At 41.7% G+C, this 23,937-nt stretch overlaps 1 protein-coding gene across 3 annotated transcripts in view; it reads right to left on the bottom strand.

The window, feature by feature from the left end:
• The window catches only part of SMG6 (SMG6 nonsense mediated mRNA decay factor), a 207,268-nt gene extending 183,386 nt beyond the window's left edge, over positions 1 to 23,882 (bottom strand). The window contains exons 1-8 of one of the 3 annotated variants that reach the window (XM_016211134.2): positions 23,780 to 23,882; positions 19,588 to 21,328; positions 18,838 to 19,030; positions 18,243 to 18,353; positions 13,636 to 13,742; positions 13,297 to 13,375; positions 6,516 to 6,626; positions 5,646 to 5,858 (exon numbers count right to left, since the gene is read on the bottom strand). In XM_016211134.2, coding sequence (XP_016066620.1) covers positions 5,646 to 5,858; positions 6,516 to 6,626; positions 13,297 to 13,375; positions 13,636 to 13,742; positions 18,243 to 18,353; positions 18,838 to 19,030; positions 19,588 to 21,328; positions 23,780 to 23,867 — 2,643 coding nt within the window. In that variant the 5' untranslated portion in view covers positions 23,868 to 23,882. Of the gene's footprint in view, positions 1 to 5,645; positions 5,859 to 6,515; positions 6,627 to 13,296; positions 13,376 to 13,635; positions 13,743 to 18,242; positions 18,354 to 18,837; positions 19,031 to 19,587; positions 21,329 to 23,521; positions 23,564 to 23,779 lie in introns of those variants that run through there. The other 2 variants (XM_087825965.1, XM_016211135.2) reach the window with 2 other exon arrangements.
• Between the last annotated feature and the right edge of the window lie 55 nt (positions 23,883 to 23,937).

The raw sequence follows: 23,937 nt of genomic DNA, 5'->3' as shown, positions 1-23,937 counted from the left end.
TCCTCAGGTGAAGATTAAAAAAAAACAAAAGAACCACCTCATTCTCATTTGCTCATTTTTCCACAGTAGTCACACACGTTACATTCTATTCAAGATGCTAACAGAGCAATCAGGTCTGAGAAAATTCTCAGCAGTTCTATCAGAGACCCTTGCTTTTCAGTGTGAAAATTATTTCTGATGCTGTAATTTAATATCCTTAATTAACTTACTATCAGCAACAACTCAATTGCTAAGCAGTACTCTTTTCTGATTTCCAAAGGGAACTGAGGCATAGCAGAAGGCACATCCACTACATAAAGAATGCCTGGAACCCTGGTGACATTAAATTTGAGTGGCATAGCTGGTAGGGGAAGACTTTAAATGGGAGTCTCAATAGTTTAAGAGGATGCCACTTAGAGTTGAGGTTGGCAGTCTCTCCCCAGGTTGCATGTTCAACCCAAACCGTATCTCAAGGCTGAAAACCAACAACCCACAAGCTAACCTCCTGGAGCCATTCAAATTCAGAGAAAGATCCAAAGCTCATGGTTGGCAGACAGAGATAACAAATTAGTTGGGATTTTACTATCATTACTAATAACCATCTGAAGCCAAACTTTCTGTTTCTTATTTAAGTATCTGAATTTTAGTAGTTTATGCTAGAAACTCTCTAGGAGTTATCAAAGGAACAATTCCTATTAAGGCTAATCACTCAAAAAGGACAACTAAAATGAACAAGCAATGAACAGCACATATTTGACAAATTACAAGTCAAATAGATTATATACATCTTTATAATGGAATATCATGTGGCCATATCAAGAAATACTACAAAAAGATATTCTTAGTGGAAATATAGTCAGTATCTGCTACACTGCTTGTTTTGAAAATGTGAATTCATTCCATTGTGATCAATATATTAGGGAACAATATGACCATAACACAAATTTTACATTTGCTCATGCGTGACTTTGTTCATGAGAAACACTGCATAAACATAGTAACTGCACCCAACTGAACTAAGCTGCAAAGGAACACACAAAACAGCTACCACAGTTCACCACGTGAACTTATGTTATGAGCCACACCTACCCACATCTAGTGTTACACCTGCCTGTCTAACATCAAATAACCCTCCTTCCACCATTTCACAATAACTCAAAAGCTGCAATCCTTCTGAAGCCCACTTCTATAGGCAAACTTTTTGTCTTTTTCAAGGTAGTGTTTACATTATTTCTTAACCAATAAACACATATAAATTGTACAACTGTTTTTATTAGGTTTTATCTTTTTTTAATGTCACTGAGGAAGTTTTTGAGTATCGTCCCCGTAACCCCATTTTCCTCATAAGCTCTGTGGTTTTCACTGTGTGATTTTGCGTAGTGCAGTGATTTTCAGAAATGTATGTGTTACATTATAGCAAAACTGACTGAATGTCCAATTGATAATTTAAAAAAGCAAACTAGATTAGTGTATACAGTATAGTCCCATTTTCATAAAAAATATATTTCATGTGTCTATGTGTGCATATGTACACACTCATAAATGCTCACAAGGCCTAGAGGAACCTCCTTCAAATAGTTAATAGTGGTATCTCTGAAGGCAAAAAAACAAGAGACTGTCAGTTTAAACTTAAAGTAGATTTTTGTTTGATTTAGATACAATGAATTATGGCTACTTCTGCAATTAAAAAAATTCCCTTTAAAAACAAAAAATCCAATATTGGAAGTACTGAAAAGAGTGATCATTACACCATCTGATTATGTCATCCCCCTCGTCAAATTCTCAATACTTGAATGCAAACTTCTCAATATTTATGGACTCACTGTTCTTCCCCTCATTTATATATTCAATTAAGATTTACTTAGAATTTTCCACATACAAGCACTAGAGATAAAGCAGTGAAAACTAGATACAAACCCCATTCCCACAGAACGTGGAATCTAGCAAGGGAGAGAACTTAACCAATAAAACTGCATCTAAAATTACTTAATAAGAAATGGTATATTACAAAGGGAAAACAGGCAGGCTCAGGGATCAGGAAAAGTTTCCCTAGAAATGGAAGTGATATTCATGCTGAGGATTTAAGGGTAAGTAAGAATGGGGCTGATAAAGAGAGAAGAGCATTGCAGGCAGAGAGAATGTACAACAGCCAAAGGGCCAGAAAAGAGCTTGGACGCTTCAAGGAAGAAGCCAGTATGGCCAGAGAACAATAAAAAGGGGACAAGAGGTATAAGATAAGGTTATGAGCAGCAGAAGCTAAGTCACGCAGGGCCCACAGATTATGCTAAGGATTTTGGACCTAATTCTAAGAGCAAACAGATACAACTGAAGACTTTCAAGTAGGGAAGTGACATGATCAGAAATGTGTATTTGGAAGCTCATTTGGGTTACTGTCTAAAAAAAAAGCCTGCCCGGCTGGGTGTGGCTCAGCAGTTGAGCATCGACCTAGGATTCAGGAGATCAGGGTTCAATTCCCAGTCAGGGCACATGCCCGGGTTGCGGGCTAGGCAGCTGATCAATGACTCTCTCATCATTGATGTTTCTACGTCTCCCTCTCCCCCTCCTTTCCTCTCTCTGAAATCAATAAAGATATGTTTAAAAAAAAATAAAAATTGCCCAGCCGGGTGTGGCTCAGGGGTTGAGCATCGACCTGGGATCCAGGCGATCGCGGTTCGATTCCCGGTCAGGGCACGTGCCTGGGTTGCAGGCTCGATCAATGACTCTCTCATCATTGATGTTTCCATCTCTCTCTCTCTCTCTCTCTCCTTTCCTCTCTCTGAAATCAATAAAGATATATTTTTTAAAAATAAAATAAATAAATAAATAAATAAATAAATAAATAAATAAATAAATAAATAAAAATTAATAAAAATTAAAATTAAAAAAGGCCTAAGGACAATCAAGACTAAATGTGGAAAGGCCACTAGGAACTTCTAATAGTCTGTGGATTACCGAAGTGGTAACCTGGACTAAGACGGTGGGAGTGGAAATAGAGAAAAGGAGATAGATTCAGATTCTGTTTAGGAGGCACGTTCTATAGCTCTCGGTATTCACTGGATGTGGGGGTACAGGAAAGGTGGGGTCAAAAATGACTCAAGTCTCTAGCCAGAGCACTTCTCACATCCTAGTCTCCAACCATACGGAACTACTTGCAGTTCCCTAAGCCTTCAAACCTCAGTGTGGAAATGCCCTTACATCATCCTTCAGCTGCAAAATGCCTCCTCATGCCAGCCTTCCCTAACCATGCCCTGATTAGGTGCTCTAATTGCGTGCTCCTGCAGCTTCTCATGTTTACCTGTATCATAGCACTTGGCACACTGCATTATACTCATATTTATGTTTCTGCTGTCTTCCCCACATGACTGAGTGCTCCCTGAGTTTAAAGATCATTTTCAGTTGTTTTAATCTCTGTATCCCCAATGCCTGATCACTCAAATAAATGTGAATAAATCCCCACTCTCACCAACTATATGTTCTGAGGAACAGAAAAAGCAAGCTGAGTTCTTGGGTCTAATGTAAAAAATGAAAGAATATGGGAAGCTGAGTTGGGCCTGAGAAAGCAGGTAAAAAAGGCAGTGTGGTTTCCTGACTGGATAAACGAAGAGCTATGAAACTGCAGACTTCTACCTCAAGTGTTAGTAGTCTAGAACTAAAAGCCCAAACTCACAGGTGTAAATTTAAAAGAAACTAAGGGAAGTAATTACCCAAAAATGATGTATAGGCTGAAAATATATAAAGAGTTTCACAAATAGTTTAGAAAACAAAATTACCACATTTTACTCTACATACATCTGAAATTATTTGAAATTTTTACTAAAAATATATTCATATATTATTTGTATAATTAAAAATAATAAAATTATAATGGATCCGATGACATCTCATACGCTGAAAATACCTTCTCTGAGATACACTGATAAAAACACACACTTATAAACACATTATTTAAAAAATATATAAAACACCTAATGGAAGAGAAATATCTATTAAAGACTGGTTATAACTTTTATGAGGGATACTCCCCGACCTTTAGGCCAAGGCCAAAGAAAGCTATAAAATGTTTTCTTATATTGTTGTTGTTGCTTTCATTTTAAAGATTGTTAGTGAAGCTAATCCAATAGAACAATTTATCTCTTATTCAAACAGGCTTCCAGGGACTGTAATATCCAAATTAGAAGAGAGCAGCAGTGAGGGATTCTACCACTGCAGCACCTCCTGAGAAGCACCTTAACATACTGGGGCCCCATGCACATCATGGCACATAGGAAGTTAGTAATTTCATTTATACACAATGACTGTTTTTCAAGTCATCCAGAAAACAGCTAAAGACTAAGAAGACTATAGGAAGATAAATGGAAATTTTAAATTACACCACAAAGGAAAAGTCCTCCTATCCCACCAGTGACTCATTCTCAGTAGGCAACCATGCCTCCAACTTCAAGGAGAAAATAGAAAATTTCAAAAAGGCCCCCCCTCATCTTCCTCCTACCATACCCACAAACCTTTCTGCTACCCCAATCATGTCCCTTGAGCCTAAGAAAAAGGGATCTCTCGCCCTTTCAGGGTAATCCCTCCACGTGTGCTCTGAATCCTGCTCCCTTCCCATCTTCTGCAAGGGCCTCTCCCTGCCACCTGCTTCCTTTTTTCCTTAGATCTAACCTACTTATCATTGTTTTCTCCTTGGGCAACTGAATCAATGCTCATGATTTCATTATCATCTCTAAAAAGATATCTTCAAATATCTTCATCTCTGACCCAGGTTGCTCTCCTCAGTTTCAGGCATCTGTCAGCCTCTAAAACTCTCCACTTCAATGTCCTACAGAAATTCCAACATGTCCAAAACTAAACTCAGCATCTTTCTCCTAAAACCAACTCCACTAAAACCAACTTTATTCCCTATTTCAGAGAACTGGACCATCATCCACCCAGTTTCTAAGCCAGAAACCCAGGTGTTACTTTTAACTCCCTCTTCTCCCCCAGCTCCTCATGCCCAATCAAGTCCTTTGGCTTCTATTACCTTAATATATCTCATATCTGTTCACACCTCCCTATCTCCAAAGCCACTCCCTGGTTTGGATCCTTTTCACATGTTGGATTACTATGGCACGCTCCTATTTTTATTTCTAGTCTTATTTTTTGCCAAACTTTTCACAATTCTTCACAAGTAAACAGTTATATTTCTAAAATACACACCTGACACATTATTTCCCTACTTAAAGCATTCAATAGCTAGCTCCCTACTACCTTCAAGAAAAAGGTCAAATGATTTATTGCATGACCCTTCAAGATCTCATCCCAGCTTACCCCACCACCCACTCTACTATGAATTTTACCCTCAAAGCACAAGAACCAGCCATTTGTAGTTTTCCAACTACTATGTAACTACTATGCTCTCTCTCCCTTGCTTCACCAAAATCCCACACAGAATCCTAAAGCAGCATATTGATGACCCAAACCCAAAGCAGCAAAACATTCTTATCCTATACTAAGTAAATCTTTTACAAAATTACTTTTATAAAATTCTACAGTGCCACATAGTGGTGAGAGAGGGAAGTGCATAATAAAGGATGTGTGCAGTCACTGTGCAGTGCCTCAAAGTTGTGTGTACCAGGGCACCCCCACTTACGTAGCTCATCTTGCTCATTACATCACCCTCAGGAACTTACATCACTGGGGCTTAGGCTGCCCAGCCCATTCTCCTGCTCAGAATCCTTCCCAGACTCAGTGCCCTGAGAGGATCGGGGATGGGATGGATGAATCCAGATCTCCAGGCGGGTAGTGTCATCTCCAACATGACGGAAAGTAGACTTCTTTCCTTTCCGCCACTGGTCAGGGCTCAGTTCCAATTCCTCGTGTTGCTTCTTTTCCATTTGTTCTGCCTATACAACATACAAACACACAAGCTAAGACTTTTCTGGGATTTAGCTAATAAAGACAAGTGCTGAGTTTGTTGCCCAAGAACTAAAAAAAGTAAAAATTTTGCCACAGTTCCAAATTAGCACAGTTTGAAAAACAACAACAACAAAAAAAAACAAGTAGCAAAGCCCTAACTGGTTTGGCTCAGTGGTTAGAGCACTGGCCTGAGGACTGAAGGGTCTCAGGTTCAATTCCCGGTCTAGGGCACGTACCTTGGTAGCAGGCTCCATCCCCAGGCACAGTCAGGGGCACGTGTGAGAGGTGTGAGAGACAACCAATCTATGTTTCTCTCTCTCTGTCTCTCCCCCTCCCATCCACTATCTCTAAAAATATATATATATCCTCCATGAGGATTAACAACAAAAAAAGTAGCAGAGTACCATCTGCTTTGTCTCATAAAAGTTATTAATTCTATAAACTAGATGCTACAGAACATGTACACTCAAGGGCCCCAGAGAGCTCTCCTAAAGATGAGTTTGGTTCTACACAGGGACTGACTCCCATCAGCACAGCCCAACAGGACTCCTTAAGCACATTGTTAGTCATTCCCTTAAGAACACAGAGGCACTAAGAGAAACATTCTTCTAGGAAGGAATGATCCTGCCTGCATCCCCACTCACCTTTCGTTTGGTCTCTTCAAACAAGCTCATGAGACTCTCCTTGGCAGTCAGGATAGGATTGCTGGCAGCTAAACTGCGCATATAGTAATACACAGCATCAAGCTTCCTCCTCTGTGGAAAGAGGCCAGAGACACTGAATCAACCAATTTTCTTCCTGAGTCCAGCCTAAGTCAGCTGACCCAAGAAACCCTACTATCTCTCCCAACCTGTGCCCCAAGCTGTGAGGAATTTTAATAAGAAAATGAGAATGCTATCCAGGGAAGAAGTCATGGCAATTACATCAGAGAGATCTCTTCTTACACAATACTCTACCTCATTAGCAGACATACTCCAAGAGCCAAGTACTCATAAGTGGGAAAAAAGAATAAAGAGCCTCATAAAATATAAAAGCCAATTAATTATGTTTTGGTTTTAGAAAAAAAATGTTCAACCCACCTACTTATTTATTGTTTTTAAAAATTATAAATAGCCTGGCCAGGCGTGGCTCAGCGGTTGAGCATCGACCTAGGATCCAGGCGATCAAAGTTCGATTCCTGGTCAGGGCATATGCCCAGGTTGCAGGCTCGATCACCAGTCGGGGGTGTGCAGGAGGCAGCCGATCAATGATTCTCTCATCATTGATGTTTCTCTCTCTCTCCTTCTCCTTTCCTCTCTCTGAGCTCAATAAAGATATATTTTAAATAAATAAATAAATATTATAAATAACGGCAATGATTAAGCATAATTAAATATGACGCAAGTGACCAGCATTCCACAGATACTATCTCTAACACTAATGTGAGTACACTGCCATATAGTTTTTATTATTCCCATTTTAGAAATGAGGAAATGGAAATTCTCCTCAAAATATTGAAAAGAATTATCATATGACCTAGAAATTCCACTTCTGGGAATATACCCAAAAGAACTGAAAGAAGGATAATGAAGAGATATTTATACACTCGTGTTCATAGCAGTATTCATAATGCCCAAAAGATGGAACTGTCCATTGAGAGATAAATGGATAAACAAAATGTGGTATATACATGCAATTGTGTATTTGGCTTTAAGAAGGCGGAAATTCTAATATAAGCTATAGCATGAACGAACCTTGGAAGATATAATGCTAAGTGAAATAAGTCAGTCACAAAAAGACAAAAACTGCATGATTCCACTTATATAAGGTACCTAGAGTGGACAAATTCATAGAAATAGAAAGTATAAGGGTAGCTGCCAGTGGCTAGAAGGAGGGGAGAGTGGGGAATAGTTGTTTCATGGGTACAGAGTTTCGATTTTGTAAGATGAGGGAAGTTCTGAAGATTGGTTGAACAATGTGAGTACACTGAACAGTATACTTAAAAATGGGTAAGATGGCTCTGGATGGTGTGGCTCAGTGGTTAGAACATCATCCCACACAACAAAGGACAAGTTTGATTCCCTATCAAGGGAATGTACCTGGGTTGCAGGTTTGATCCCCGGCCCCGGTCTGGGAACATATGCGAGGCAACCAATCAATATGTCTCTCACATGGAGTTTCTCTCTCTCCCCCCATCCCTTTCCACTCTCTCTAAAAATCAATGGGGGGAAAAATGGGTAAGATGGCCCTAGTCAGGTGGCTCAGTTGGTTGGAGCAATTGTCCAGGGCACCAAAAGAGTGACAGTTCAATTCCTGGTCAGGGAACATACCTAGGTTGTGGGTTTGATCCCTGGTCAGGGCATGTATAGAAGGCAACCGATCAATGCTTCTCTCTCTCCCCCTACCTCTCTCTGAATTCAATAAAAACATATCCCGCTGAGCCAGTGTGGCTCAGTTAGCTGGAGCATTGTTCCATGCACTGAAAGGTTGCTGGTTTGATTCTCGATCAAGGCACATACCTAGGTTGTGGGTTCAATCCCCAGTGGGGGTGCATACGGAGACAACCGATTGATGTTTCTCTCATACAACGATGTTTCTCTCTCCCCCCATCCCTCTCTCTAAAATCAGTAAAACATATCCTTGGTGAGAATTTAAAAAACACACATATCCTCAAGTGAAGATTGGGGGGGAAAAAGGGTAGATGGCAAATTTCATTTTATATGTATTTTACAATGAAAATGTTTTAATTTTAATTTTAAAAAACTGGGCAAAGGACTAGAATAGACATTTTCCCAAATGGCCAATAAGCCTATGGAAAGATGCTCAATATCCTTAGTTCTTAGGGAAATGCAAATCAAAACTATAAAGAGGTACCACATCACAGTCAATAAATTTGTAGGCATCAACAAACTAATTCTAAGGTTTATATGAAAAGGTAAAAGATCCAGAACAGCCCACGCACTGAAAGGAGAACAAAATGGGAAGATTGAAACTACCTGACTTCAAGACTTAGTATAAAATTACAGTAATCAAAACAGTGCGGTACTGGCCTAAGAATATACAAATAGATAAATGGAACAGAATAGAGCGTCCAGAAGTAGATCTACACAAAGTCAGCTGATCTTTGACAAAGGAGCAAAGGCAATTCAATGGAGAAAGGATAGTGTTTTCAACAAATGGTGTTCAAACAACTGGACATGCACATGCAAAACCATGAATCTATACAGACCTTACACCTTTCACAAAAATTAAGCCAAAATGTAAAATGCGAAACTATACAACTCCTAGGAGGTAACACAGGAGAAAATCTAGGTAACTTTTGGTGTGGTAATGACTTCTTAGATACAACACCAAAAATCACGATCCATAAAATACAAGTTGACAAGTTGGATTTCATTAAAATTAAAAACTTCTGCTCTGGCCTGGCTAGCGTGGCTCAGTGGCTGAGCATTGACCATGATCCAGAAGATCGAGCACGATCCAGAAGATCGAGGTTTGATTCCCGGTCAGGGCACAAGCCCGGGTCTCGGGCTCAATCCCCAGTGCGGCGCGTGTAGGAGGCAGCCGATCAATGACTTTCTCTCATCATTGTTGTTTCTCTCTCTCCCCCTCTCCCTTCCTCTCTGAAATCAATAGAAAAACAAAACAAAACTTCTGCTCTGTGAAAGACACTAAGAAAATAAAAAAACAAGGCACAGACTGAGAAAATATTCACAAAATACATATCTGATAAAAAATTGGTATCTGAAATACATAATGATCTCTTAAAACTCAACAAGAAATCAAACAACCCAATTTAAAAATGGGCAAAAAAGACTAAACAGACACCTTCCAAAAGACACATGAATGACAAATAAGCATATGAAAAGATGCTCCATATCATGTCATTAGGAAAATGCAAATTAAAACAAGAAGATGCCACTACACACCTATTATTATTATTCACCTGAGAATACGCTTATTGATTTTGGAGAGAGGGGAAGGGAGAGGGCGAGAAAGTGAGAAAGAGAAAAGAGAAACCAGATGTTAGAGAGAACATCTATTGGCTGCCTTCTGTAGGTGCCCCAATGGGGGAATGAACCCACAACCTAGGTATGTGCCCTGACAGAGAATCGAACCTGCAAGGTTTCAATATACGGGACAATACTCCAACCAACCGAGCCACACCAGCCAGGCTACACACCTATTAGAATGATCAAAGTCCAGAATGCTGACACCACCAAATGCTGGCAAGGATGCTGAGCCAACAGGAAGCCTCATCCATTGCTAGTGGGAATGCAAACTAGCACAGCCACCTTGAAAAACAGTTTCGCAGTTTCTTCCAAAACTACACATGTATATCTTATCATACAATCCAGCAATCACACGCCTTGGTTTTATCCAAAGGAGTTGAAAACTATGTCCACACAAAAACCTGCACACAAATGTTTATAGCATTTCTAATACCCCAAACTTGGAATCAATCAGATTCCAATTAGGGGAATGGATAGACAATGTGGTACATCCATACAACGAAAAGAGCTATCAAGCCATGAAAATAACCCTAAATTCACATTGGTAAGTGAAAAAAGCCAATCTGAAAAGGCTACATCCTGTATGGTTTCAATTATGTGGCATTCTGGAAAAGGCAAAAATACAGAGACAGAAAAAATATCAGGGATTATCAGAAGTTCAGGGGAGGGAAGAGGGACAACAGGTGGAGGGTGAAGCACAGGGTATTTTTAAGGCATTGAAACTATTCTGTATGATACTATAATGGTAGATACATGTCACTGTACATTTGTTCAAACCCATAGAATATACAACAGTAAAAGTGAACGTTAATGTAAACTATGGTCTTTAGTTAATAATAATGTATCAATACTGACTCATCAAATATAACAAATATGCTACATTAATGTAAAATATTAATAATTACGGAAAGTTGAGGGAGAGGAGGGAGCTGAGAGAGTATATGGGAACTCCGACTTTCTGCTCAATTTTTCTGTAAAGTGACCAAAAGAGAAATAATAAAAACTATTAAAGGAAAAACAAATCCCCAAGTTGGGGATGGGGAAGTCACAATAAGATATTACTTCACACCCAATAGGTTGGTCACATTCAAAAAAAGAAAAGTAACAAATGTTGGCAAGAATGTGGAGAAATCAGAACCCTGGTGCACTGCTGGTGGGAATGTAAAAGGGTGCAGCTGCTATGAAAAACAGTTTAGTGGTTCCTCAAAAAGTTAAACATAGAATTACCATATGACACAGCAATTCCATTCCTAGGTATAGACCCAAATGAACTGAAAACAGATAAACACTTCACAAAAACACTATTCACAATAGTTAAAAGGTGGAGACAACAGAAATGTCCAGCTGATGAAGAAATGTGTTATATCCACACAATGGATTATTATTCATCCATAAAAATGAAGTATTTGATACATGTACAACATGGAACCTCAAAAATTTTATGATAAATGAAAAAGCCAGATATAAAAGGTCACATACTGTATGATTCCACTTATGTGAAACATCCGGAATAGGTAAATCCACAGACAGAAAGCAGACTAGTGGTGGCCAGAAGCTGGGGCTCGGGAGGAATGGATATGGGGTTTTCTTTTAGGGTAATAAAAATGTCTTGGAACTAGAGAGAGTTGATGGTTGCACAATACTCTTAATGTACTAAATGCCACTGGATTTTACAAATAAATATTTATAAATAATGATTTTATGTTATATGAATTTTACTGCAATTTTTTAAAGCCATTGAGGGGGGAAAATAAATTATATTTTCTAATTAATAAGAAACATAACAATTTATTCAATTATTACAAAGAAGAAAAACTAGAAAAGGAGACAAGGAATGAGAAAGAAGGAAAAACAGAAGATGGATAAGGAGAAAGGAGAGAGCAGCAGCCCGGAGACATGACAAAAACACAGGTCACAGAGAGGAGAGGGCGCTCCCCCTCTCGGGAGTACACCTGCACCCGTCCTGCCCCATCCTCTTTGTCCCAGGGACGTTACCTTTGCCTTTCCCTCTCCTAAGCTCCAAGAGCCCTTCTTTTGCTCTGTAACTTGTTTCCTGAGCCTACTCAGCCCAACTAGCTCACTTCTACTACCTCTGTAACTTTCTAAATAAACTTTCTCTTATACTTTGAGTTCTTGGCTCTGAAATGTTTTTTTGCTGAACTCAAGAACCAAGTCTAATTTCATCACCAACACCACCAATAACACTTCCAAAGAAGGATCTTTCTTCAGACCTTCCCCCACTGCCTGGAAATGACCTCACTCAAATGAAGGCAGAGTTCCTTGCCCTGTGCTCAAGTCTCCCCTTAAAAACCCCACTGAATGAAAAACAACAACAAAGCAAATAGGACAGAGGTAAAAAGTGAAGAGATATCAACAGATTCTGAAGGAAATGTCATCAGTAAACCACATTACTTAATCAACAATTTCAATCAAGTATTTCTTTGAATCTTTTGTGGAATAAAGAGGAATAAAAATTATTAACTCAAACATTATTTGGGCAATGAATTTTACAGCATTAAGAAAACTCTCCCTGCTAATGATCTTGTTAGATGCCTTTTACACATGAAGCTTTGGTACCTCCCATCGGCCCCCACCCTTTTCCCTTCACTTCAGCTTCCTCACTAGGAGCTCTGTCAGATCCCAAGGTTCTCTGTTAAGAGCCACATTTAGAGGAGTTTGGTAAGATCCAGAGAGGTACGATTTGGCATTTACGGTGCTTCTGCTAAGGAGACTCCTTAGGTGAAAAGCTGAGAGAAACAGGGAATGATCCGAAGAACGGAAACAAGGATCTGCGTACTTGGGGCTAGTTGAGGACTTTAAGAGGAAGAGGCAGCCCAGCCGGGAGTGGTTCAGCGGTTGAGTGTCGACCTGGGATTCAGGCAATCGGGGTTTGATTCCCGGTCAGGGCACAGACCCAGGTTGCGGGCTCAATCCCCAGTTGGGGGCGTGCAGGAGGCAGCCGATCAATGACTCTCTCATCATTGATGTTTCTCTCTCTCCCTCTCCTTTCCTGTCTCTGAAATCAATAAAGATATATTTAAAAAAAAAAAAAAAAAAGGGAGAGGTAAAAGGAGCTTTATTTTCCTTCTAGAAATAAGTAACCTAGTTCAACAAGATAGGGAAGGGAAGCAAGAGAAGATTCAGAGCAAAAGCCTTGGTCAAAAGCAGTGGTTTGGCTGGAGCATGAATTTCCCAAGGAACTTAACTGCAGTGAAAGTGGATGAAGTACAGATTCAACTGAAGTAAGGGATCCCTGACAATTTACCTCTAAGAGTAAAAGTAACAAAAGGAGTTTGAGGATGGAAGACATAGGGGGTATATTTTGTAGTCTAGCTGAATAGATGAAATCTAGCTCCAGGAGCTGATGCTATCAAAATCCCTATTTCTAAGATACTGCCTGCAAAATTCTTCCCCTGTCCACAGGCTTTCTTACCGTATAGACTGCCAGCAGAGCCAGCTGGTTATAGGGGCGCCCATTCTTGGGAGCAATGTGCTGGGCCTTCAGGTACCAACTGGAATAGAAAAACAGGTTTAAAAAAATGCTAGTTTCATATCAACGCTTTCCCAATTCATCACCTGATGATGATCCTTACTAAAGACATAAGCTGGAGTGTTAGATGTAACCCTGGGCTGGTAAAGCATGACTACAGAGACCAATAAGGACACCTGTAGGACATCCATATGGGAGGCAGCTCAGGTGGCCCATTGCTCTTAATATGGCTTAGCTTAAAGTCACACAGGGAGAGAAGCAAATAACAAGAGGCAAAAGTACCTGCGTGCTTTCCCGTAGTTTGCTGTGTCATTGGCTTGCTCCCGATACCTAGCAATATCTCCTTGACAAATCATACATCGCTGGGCACTGATCAAGGCATATTTTACCTTTAGGAAAAATAATCAGTTAATAGCATACCCAAGAAACTCTAACTTCAGCTCCAAAGGACAGGGATGGGGTCAAAATGACAGAGCAGCATTAATAAGGCAATAGTAGTCCTCCACAAAGTAAAAAGTTTTCCGTCTAACCTTGACTAGCCAAAAAGCCAACAGCGGTGATAAAAAATTTACTGAGAATGAGTGGCAGAAGGGAGACGGGTCATTTTTTTTTTTTTCTTAATCCTCACCCAAGGATATGTTTTTATTGAGTTTAGAGAGAGGGAGAGGCAGAGGCAGAGAGGCGGAGGGGGGAGGGGGGAGGGAGAGAGAAAGGGGAAGGAAAGAGGAGGGGGGAGAGGAAGAGGAGGGGAAGAGGAGGGGGAGAAGGGGAAGAAGAGAGAGAGGCACATCAATATAAGAGAGAAGAGAAACACCCATCAGCTGTCTCCCATATGCGCCCCAACTGGGGTTCAAACCCACAACCTAGATACGTGGCCAGACTGGGAATTGAACCTGTAACCTTTCGGTGTATGGGATGATGCTCCAATCAACTGAGCCACCTACCCAGGGCGAGAGGGGGGTTGTTATTTGGAGTTCCAGGCAAATAGAAGAAAACATTTTGAAACTAAAAGTCAGGAGGCCTGACTCTCCATGTTACAGTTGTGTGATCTCAAGTAGGTCTTTGGGACTCAGTTTCTTCATTTGAATGTAAAAAATAACTTTTCCATAAAATAACTGGAGAAAATAAATATAAAATACTTTACAAATTTTAAAGTGATACACAGGCCCAGCCAGCAAGACTCAGGAGTTGAGCGTCAACCTATATGATCCAGGAGATTGCGGTTCGATTCCTGGTCAGGGCACATGCCCAGGCTGCGGGCTTGATTTCCAGTGTGGGGTGTACAGGAGGCAGCCGATCAATGACTCTCTCATCATTGATGTTTCTATTTCTTTCCCTCCCTCCCTCTGAAGTCAATAAAAACATATTTAAACAAATTAATTAATTAAGTTAATTAAATAAAGCGATATACAGGCCCTGACCAGGTAGCTCAGTTGGTTAGAATGTCGTCCTAATATGCCAAGGTTGCAGGTTCAATTCCCAGTCAGGGCACATAAAAGAATCAACTCATGAATACATAAATAAGTTGAACAACAAAAATTGATGTTTATCTCTCTCTTTCCCTTCCTCTCTCTCTCTAAAATCAATTTTAAAAAGTGATATACAAATATTAAGACAATTATTTACTTTGTTCTCTTCCTGCCATCATTATAGTCTTTCTCTCCTCAAACTGTTAATATCACCACATTCTGTTAATGCATTACATCTCATTTGCAAAATAACAATTACCTAAAACAGTACGTTACCCTTTACCAAATATCTCAAATATCTGTAACGTGCCAGGATAGTGTAGTTATACACACACACATATATGTGTATGTATATACATATGTGTATGTATATATATGTATGTATGTATACGTGTGTATATATAATATATATATTCTCATTGATGGGCTTGGCATCTGTCACTCAGCGAGAAAACAACAGAGTAGACCTTCAGCAATCCCAAGACATATAATGTGCCCAACCTAAAAACCTCCCTGAGGAACATGACTTCATAATATAATTCTACTCCACCCCACACATAAGAAATTCTCATGTCCCTGAATAAAGAACAAAGCTTCAAGGAGAAGTACATAATGACCCCTCAGGGAGGCTCATTTGCTAGCTAAATAACTAGCTCCTGCACACCAGCCTCCTAACATGTAACTCAAACATGTGCCTCCACAAAGTTATATATCACTATGTCATCCACCTTCAGAGTCCTGACTATTCCATCCATTCTATGAGCACCAAGAACCCTTGGTATTTAACTGATAAAGCACCAAGAGAACTAGTTATGTTTCCATACTACAGCCACTTTGCCATCTCAATGAAGGGAAGAAAAATAATCCCACCTAAGGTTCTTCACTATCCCCACGATGAAGTCCTAGATGATCTAGCCTCTGCTCATCTCTTCAGCACCACTAACCACCTTATTCTCTGTGCCTGTCAGACTAGACTTCTCTTGGTCCCCTTAGTATACCATGTTCTTTCCCACTTCAGGATCTTCACATACACTGTTCCCTCTCCTTAGAATGTTGTAGTTCTCATATCTTCACATACACCTTAATCTGGTTGTCTCAGGTCTCCAGCCTCAGCTTAACCGTGACTTCCTCAGTCCTCCATGATCCTCTAAGCCCTTTTACAGTATATGCCCCCACAACATCCTTTGCAGAAGTCACTACATCTGCAATTACTAAACCAACATCTGCACTCACCCCTAATCAAACTCTAAACTCCAAGAGCTGGGCCTGGCCGGCATGGCGCAGTGGCTGAGCATTGACCTATGATCCAGGAGATTGTAGTTCGGTTCCCAATCAGGGCACATACCCGGGTTGTGGGCTGAACCCCCAGTAGGGGATGTGCAGGAGGCAGTCAATCAATGACTCCTTATCATTGATGTTTCTCTCTCTCTCTACCTCTCCCTTCCTCTCTCTGAAATCTGTAAAAATATTTTTTAAAAATAAAATGAAATATAAAATAAAATACTCCAAGAGCTGGGATCATATCTTTCTTGTCTGACACTGAATTAATTGTGTTTGCCTAGAATGGTACCTGACATGTAGGACAGATTCAATAAATACTTGGTTAGTAATAGAGTTTATGCATAGCAATTCATCAAAAGGAGCAGAAAGGCAACAGGAAACCTCTGCTCCATAAATCACAGCCGTTTCTCTAAGGGGTTTAACTCCTTCCTTTCCCAGTCCTTTCCTCTCAACATATAAATATGCTCGTCTCTCCCAGCTTAAAAACAAAGTTCCCTTGACACTATGTTCTTTTTTTTTTTTTAAGCCATCATAGCCAAGATTCTTAAAAGAATGGTCTATACTACTCTCTCATTATATGTACTGCCCAACTTCTCATTCACTACAATCTGACTTCCATCCTCTCCAACTAAAATAACTCGCAATAGCCCTGGCCAGTGTGGCTCAGTTGGTTGGGTGTCATCCTGTGCACCGAAAGGTTGCTGGTTCGATTCCAGGTCAGGGTACATGCCCAGGTTTCAGGCTCGATCTCTGGTGGGGATGTGTGCAGGAGGCAGCCCCATCAATATGCTCACATTGATGCTTTTCCCTCTCTATCTCCCTCACCCTTCCCCTCTCTCTAAAAGTCAATAAAATTTTTTTTTTTTAAATCCTCATGACAGCCCAGCCGGCTGTGGCTCAGCAGCTGAGCATCGACCTAGGATCCAGGAGATCACAGTTCGATTCCCTGTCAGAGCACATGCCCAGGTTCTGGGTTCGATCCCCTGTCGGGGGCGTGCAGGAGGCAGCCAATCAATGACTCTCTCATCATTGATGTTTCTATCTTTCTCTCCCTCTCCCTTCCTCTCTCTAAAATCAATAGATATATTTTTTAAAAATTAAAAATAAAAATAAAAAATAAAATCTTCATGATAAGGTCATCCAATCCAATGAACACTTTTTAGTAATCTTAGCATTTGATGATTCTATAGCACTTGACAATTTACCCACCACTGCCGTGAAATCTGATAACTCCACTCTCTGTCCAGCCTTCCCAGTATCCCAACTTCTGCTTCAATTATCAGCTATATATTGATGACTCTTCAATCTGTATCACCAGCCCAGCTCTGTCCGGAGCTCCAGGCCAACCAGAATATTCATTGGTTCATTTTCAAGCTCCTCCACCTAAGCATATCCAAAACTGAATTACCCTCTTCCTTCCCAGCCACTCTCCTAGGCCACAAACTAGGAGATGATCTAGACTCCTTATGTCTCCAATCTCATCATTCACACCAAAATAACCAGTAGTTCAATTCTATTTCCCTTATATCTTTCCAATTGGTCTCCTCTTTTCTACCTCCAATACCTCTATCTTCTGACTCTCCTACCTCCACTCTTGCCCAAACTCATCCATTTCCCAGAGTGACTGGTTGTAAAAACAAATCTATGATACCCATTTGTTGGAAATCAATCAGTGGTTCCTCAGTGTTTTCAGAATAAAGTTGAAACTCTTTAGCAAGAGTTTATGATCTATCCCTTCCTACTTCATTAGCCACCCAATTCCACATTATAGACACCAGCACATTGAACTTCTTGCACTTTTCTAATAAGACCTGATTCTCTCACTCTGCCCTGCATTGAAACTGCCCCTTCTGCTCCTATTCATGTTTCAAAACTCAACTTGACATTCTCTGAGAAACTTCCTTGACTCCATCCATCTAAATCAGGCCACTTCCTTCTATGCCCCTTCGACACTCTATATATACCATTATCATAGTACTAATAACACTACATTATAATTATTGTTTTAATCGCCATTACCCCAATGGGCTGTACATTTCATTTTTGTATCCTTAACACCCAGCACAGTGCCTAGCACATAACTAACATTAGAGAAATTTTTACTGATTGAATAAATTTAAGATAAAGAAAATGGCTTACTGTCTTGCGTAAAGGCTTGCTGCGAATGGCAAGACCGTCCATGTAGTCCTCCAGTTTGAACTTGTAAGTAACCTGCAGCTTTTGGAGCAAACTATCAAAGAAGTCACTACCCTATAAAGAGAAAAGATAAGGAATTGAAAAATAAGAAGCTGAATCAGCCAGTTCTGACCCAATCTACCCACCAAAAACTGGGGCAAGTGACCCTTTCACAGTGCTGCTAATGCTCAGCCATCTGATATAAAGGCGGGCATATACAGTATCTAGTGACCACCAACTAAGCAAAAGACAAATTCATAGCATAAACCATTCCATGATTTTTAAGATATGAACACCTGCACACATACTCTTCTCCCCACCCTCCCAACCCTATACCCAGCTAAGACCTTCAGAAAGCTTCCAAGCTCAGACTTAACTCCAATGGCAAGTTAAGATCTCAAGGAAGCAACAAGGAGTAGAGTAGACCCAAACCCAAGAAAAAAGCATACAGTTTTCTGTCAACATTCTGTTATAAAATATAGTATTTCAGTGGTAAATATCCATCACAACTACAGGATTCTGAAGCCTTTTTCCTGAGGACAAAAAGATGATGATTTACCTCATCCAAGAGTTCCAAAAGTCTGTTCCGAATCTGTTCTGGGTTATCAACATTTGGATCCTTGAGGAGCTGCCTGAACTTCTCAATCACCTGATAGAAAGCATTCTTCCACAGGATCTGATCCACATTCTGATTATCAGAGAACTCAATATCTAATAGAATACAGCGCTCATATAGCTGCAGCAGTTCAGCTCTGGAATAAAATACATGCAACTTCTAGCTCCAAATACACTACAGAAAAGGCTAGACCCAAGATTTGAGCTTCCTGCAAATTAAATATCTTCCTTGGTAGGAAATCCAAAATGCCACCAGGTATAATACTCATTCTAGCTTCCATTCTACATGGTAGAATGCCATTTAAAGACAGTTATGTCTAGGAAAGTTTTTTCCCCCATATGCCTCCACCTAAATTTAACAGCTGACATAAGATCTTCACCAGAAGTTATATGTTGTTCATTTCTTGGCATTCTGGAAATTCTTTCCTTTTCCATTTCCAGATTCCAGATTCCATGTTCTCTTAAAAATTTTTTTTCTTAAAGAAAAAGTGGGAAGCATAGTAATTTCTAAGACTAGAAACAAAATTTTCTGGGTTTTTTCCCCCCCAGCTGCCTCTCCCTTACAAAAATCAATGTGAAAGAGAGCTAACACCCAGTGGCTTACCTAAAAGTTTTCTACTTTCTTCAGTCATAGGAGCTTATACACCTCCCAGCTTATCCCCATTTCCCTTTAGCCAGATGGAACACACCATACCTAAGCTGAGCCATCTTTTCCAGGCCCTCAGGACTAATGCGGTCTCTGGAGAGCAGGTTGCTGAGCTGCAGTTCTTGGTTATCGGCCACCCGAAGAAGCCTATGTAGTTCCTGTTGCTGCATGTTCCTCATGTGCTGCTCCATCTCCTCAGGACTCATGGTGCTGGCAGGGAGAGGACTACAAACATATTGTCCTGATGGTGTTGGGTAGCCTGGGTAGTAAGGCCCTGGGTACACACCATTTGTAGGGCCTACTGGGTACTGCAGAGGGTTATAGCCTGTGTAAGGATACTGGGAGGCAGGGCCTGGTGTCCGGGGGTAGTAATACGGGTTGTCAGAGTTTTGAAACTTATAGTACGATGCCTGGGCCTGGCGTGAGTCACCCCAAGATGTAGGGCTGACTTCATCATCAGTGTCCAAGAAATGTAGCTGGGGTGTCTGGCTCTTTAGAGCAGGTTTCTGATCAGGATTGTTTGGGTCCCACAACCGTCGAGTGGTGCCTCCTCGGCCCCAATTCCGAGATCCCTTACTACCAGATCCAAATAAAAGCCGAGGTCCCAAAGGGGTAGATTCTGGAGAACCAGCTGAAGTGACAGATAGGGTGGTATGGGCAGGCAGAATCAGAATGCCACGGCCACGACCCCGAAGTTCTTGTTTCAGGTTTTTGGACTCCTGCTTCTCAGAACCTTTGCCCGCACTGCTCAAGCCTTTGTCAGGCTTTATCCTACTCACATCCTCCCTGGCTGGCCTCGCCACGGGGGAATCTTTGTTCATGGTTTCTGAATCGAAAGTGACACGAAGAGTACCTCGATTTTCTTTACCGTTGCTTTTCTGCTCTCCCTCCCCACGGCCAGAACAGCTTCTTTCTAAATGTTTCTTCCTTTCTGAGCTCCTCCTGGGCCCATCGGACTCCTCAATTCTGTCCTCATCCAAGGAGTCAGTCGAGGACATAGACACTTGCTTCTTCAGTCGGGGCCTCAACCTGGTCCTATCCTGGCGGCGGCGGCGACATCCATTGTCGGTCAGGCCAGCCCCCTCAGCGCTGTTGTTGCTACCAGCTGAGCTGGTACTGCAAGTGCGGTAGCGGTTCCTTCGTTTGTCTGAGCGGGAATAGCGCTTTGCAGAGCCTGGCTTCCCCTGTGCCAGGTCTTCATTCACTTTCTTCGTCCCCTCCCCTTTTTCAACCCTCTTTCCTTTATCTCCCTTTGCAGCCCTTACTCTGTCACAATTCAGGCTCTTCTGGGCCTCATTTTTGTCTGGCTTATTTACAGCCTCCTCTGTCATGTGTCCCCGGTACTCATCTTCCCCTACTGTCAGCTGCTCCACCTGGCTGAGGATTTCTTCCTCATCCGCCCGGCTACTGGATTCTTTGCTAACAGTCTGCAAACGCCTTCCAGGCTGATAGATCTGCATGTCAGGTTTCTTCGTTTTCTTGATAATTCTTAGACTTCGATCCTCTTGTCCAGCAGTCCTAGGAAAGGACTCCTGTGCCCGAATATTTTCTGGGTCTACAGGACCGTTCTGCTGTTGGTTGTCCAGTTCCTTGCAGACCTCTTTAATGAGCTGTGTACCATTTCTAACAGCTGAAGAACCTCTGTCATCAGCAATTTCATCCTTAAGTTCATCGCTCCCAGAAGGTTCCTTGATTTTAGATTTGTTCCTTAGTCGTGAAAGACCAGGCTTATAGATTTCCAGATCAGGGCGCCTATTATCTTTGCGTTGCCTGGGCTCCTTCATGTTTTCTGTGATATTGGAAAGAGTGTTGGGGAGGAAAGGGTCGAAGAAAAGAATAGAGGAGGAGGGAAGGGGGAAAAGTGTCATTTTGGTAAAGTAACAGAAAAGTCAAGTAAGAATTACACATAAAAATGCTATTATTGGCCGTGGCTGGGTAGCTCAGTTGGTTAGAGTCTTGTCCCAATACCTGGTCAGGGCACATACAAGTATCAACAAATGAATGCATAAATAAGTGGAACAACAAATCAATGTTTCTCTCTCTCTCTCTCTCTCTCTCGCCCTCTCTAAAATCAGTAAAAATTTTTAAATGCTATTATTGATGGACAAGGAAGGAAATTTCTGTAGAAACAGAAATGATACTAAGTTTAGCAACTGAGTTTGATTTGTTCAGCAACTGGCAAGGCTAAGAACTTAACTGTGAATCCATGGACACAGACAATAGTGAGGTGAAAGCCTGGGGAGGGGAGGGGACCTAGGTGAAGGGGGTCAATGGAGGAATAAAGGGAGACATCTACAATACTTTCAATAATAAAGATAAATTTTAAAGAAGAAAAAGGACTTGTGTTGGAGTTAGCTACATCTGGGATACGGAAACAAGAAGAAAAAAAATACTGTGTTACCCAAGTCATATTTGGATCCCCAAGACCCTAAACTACCCCATCACTGTCGGAATAAAAGCTCTCCAACCATTTCAGCATTATTAGACTGTTTTCTATTATAGAGCCTTCAGATCCACCTTAGTCTTTTCTTCTTCTGCCTCTAATGTTTTGCGGGGTGGCTAAGTCCTTTTAACATACTAGCAGGAAGGGGGGAAACAAAGAGTAAAAGCGGGGTATGCACAACAACCCATGGTTCTGGACATCTCTGGAGGAAAAAACTGCAAGTCCAGCCTCTGAACTTGGCCAGAACAATCTTCCTCTTTAGGATACCAATTACCCAATCATATACCTCCTGTCCAAGCAAACTAGAAGCAGTTCCCTTCACATTCTTCAACTCCACTCATGCTCACCAACTCTCTAACAGCAGCCAACAGAGTCATTCCAAGAAAATACTGCTCAGACTATCATCATTAGAATACTGAGACTAACTGCTACTATGATGATGGAATATGAGAAGGAAAAAGTTCCATAAGGAAGCTTTCCCTGGAAGACGATGGAAGCACTGTAACGTGCTCTCAAAATACCAAAGACTGGGGCACTCAAGAATAAAAGCACAGGACTTTAAAAACCCCTCTCCAAGCTCCATGACCTTACTTAATGACAGATAAGCAAGTCTCTATTTTTTGTTTCTGTTACCTTTATCTATTAAGGGGAAAGACTACTACAAATAGGTACTAAACATTTCAGTGGGAAAGTGACAGGAATTAGTGAGATCATAGAGTACACAAAATGGAATGCTATATAAAATCCTAGTATTGGTCCATACACACCGATGTAAACAAACCCTTAATAGGAATTTACACCTATGTGTATAACAAAACAGAAGGAAAAAAAAAAATTCAAAAAAACGCTGATGTTTAAGATACTGGTATTTTCAGAACTTTAAAAGACTGCTTGACCAAGCAGTTTAACTCCATAATAGCTCACCCTCAACAGCCTTTGTAACTTAGGTGAAGTGGAGAGAGGGAGAAGAGCTACTACTATTTTCCACAGCAGAGGGAGAAGACAACCTGAATAATCCAATTCAGTTGACCAATGAAAACCAATTTCACAAACTTTGGCCACAAGTCTGCAGAAGCAGAGCTACCATTCTACACAACTGCACTGCCTAACAAAGGAGAGGGGAGACACTAGAATCTTCCTAGGAGCTTTCCTGGTATGGCTGGAGACTTAAACTTGCAAGTTGAGCATTCTCTGTGATAAAAACAGCTCCCACACATGCCAAGACCAAACCAGAGTCGAGTCTACTCTCTGAGGTCCTGGATCCCTCCAGTGGCGCCGTCTTCAGAAGCCTGCCTTGGGGGGGGGGGGGGGGGGTAGTTCAACAAGAAAATCCCAAACTGTTAAACCTTCCTCCTCAATTTCCCCAGTTTCTCTCTCCAACGCTAAAGAGACGGCTGGACGGGCCTGCGGATGATTCCTCTGGGAACGATACATCGCGGGGCCTCCGCCAGACCCCAGCACCCACTGCTTTACGCGTCTCCCGAAAGCTGGGAATCCACGGGCTGGTCTGAGAGGACTGGGCAATGGGGGAACAGTCACCTTCTCGGTAAGAAAGGGGGCGGAGGCAGGCACTCGGAATGGGCTCGTCCGAAGGGGGCCAGAGCTGGCTGAGCGGGATCCCACACAGGCCCTGGGGCCGGTAGGGCGGCGAGGGGGACCGCCCTCGGGCCCCCGCCCCCACTGTTGGGGGAAGGGGCGGGGGCTCCGAAGCGCAGCGGACCGAGCGGGGAGGAGGGAGAGGAGGAGAGGGAGGCGGGGCGGGCAGGCCCGGCCCAGGAGCTGGGCGGTGCGACTCACCTCTGCTCCCGGCCTGCGGAGCCAGAGTGGCCAGGATCCCTCGCAGCTCCGACGCGGAGATCCGGACACGTTCCAGCCCTTCCGCCATCTTCGCCACTGCTGCAACAGCTGCAGCTACTCCGCCGCCGCCGCGCGCAGCCAGGAAACCACGACGGCGG

Source organism: Miniopterus natalensis, chromosome 17 (assembly GCF_054644295.1).
Source record: "Miniopterus natalensis isolate mMinNat1 chromosome 17, mMinNat1.hap1, whole genome shotgun sequence".
Taxonomy (NCBI): Eukaryota; Metazoa; Chordata; class Mammalia; order Chiroptera; family Miniopteridae; genus Miniopterus; species Miniopterus natalensis.
The sequence above is the reverse complement of the archived record's forward strand: the minus strand, read 5'-3'. Positions and strand labels throughout refer to the sequence as shown.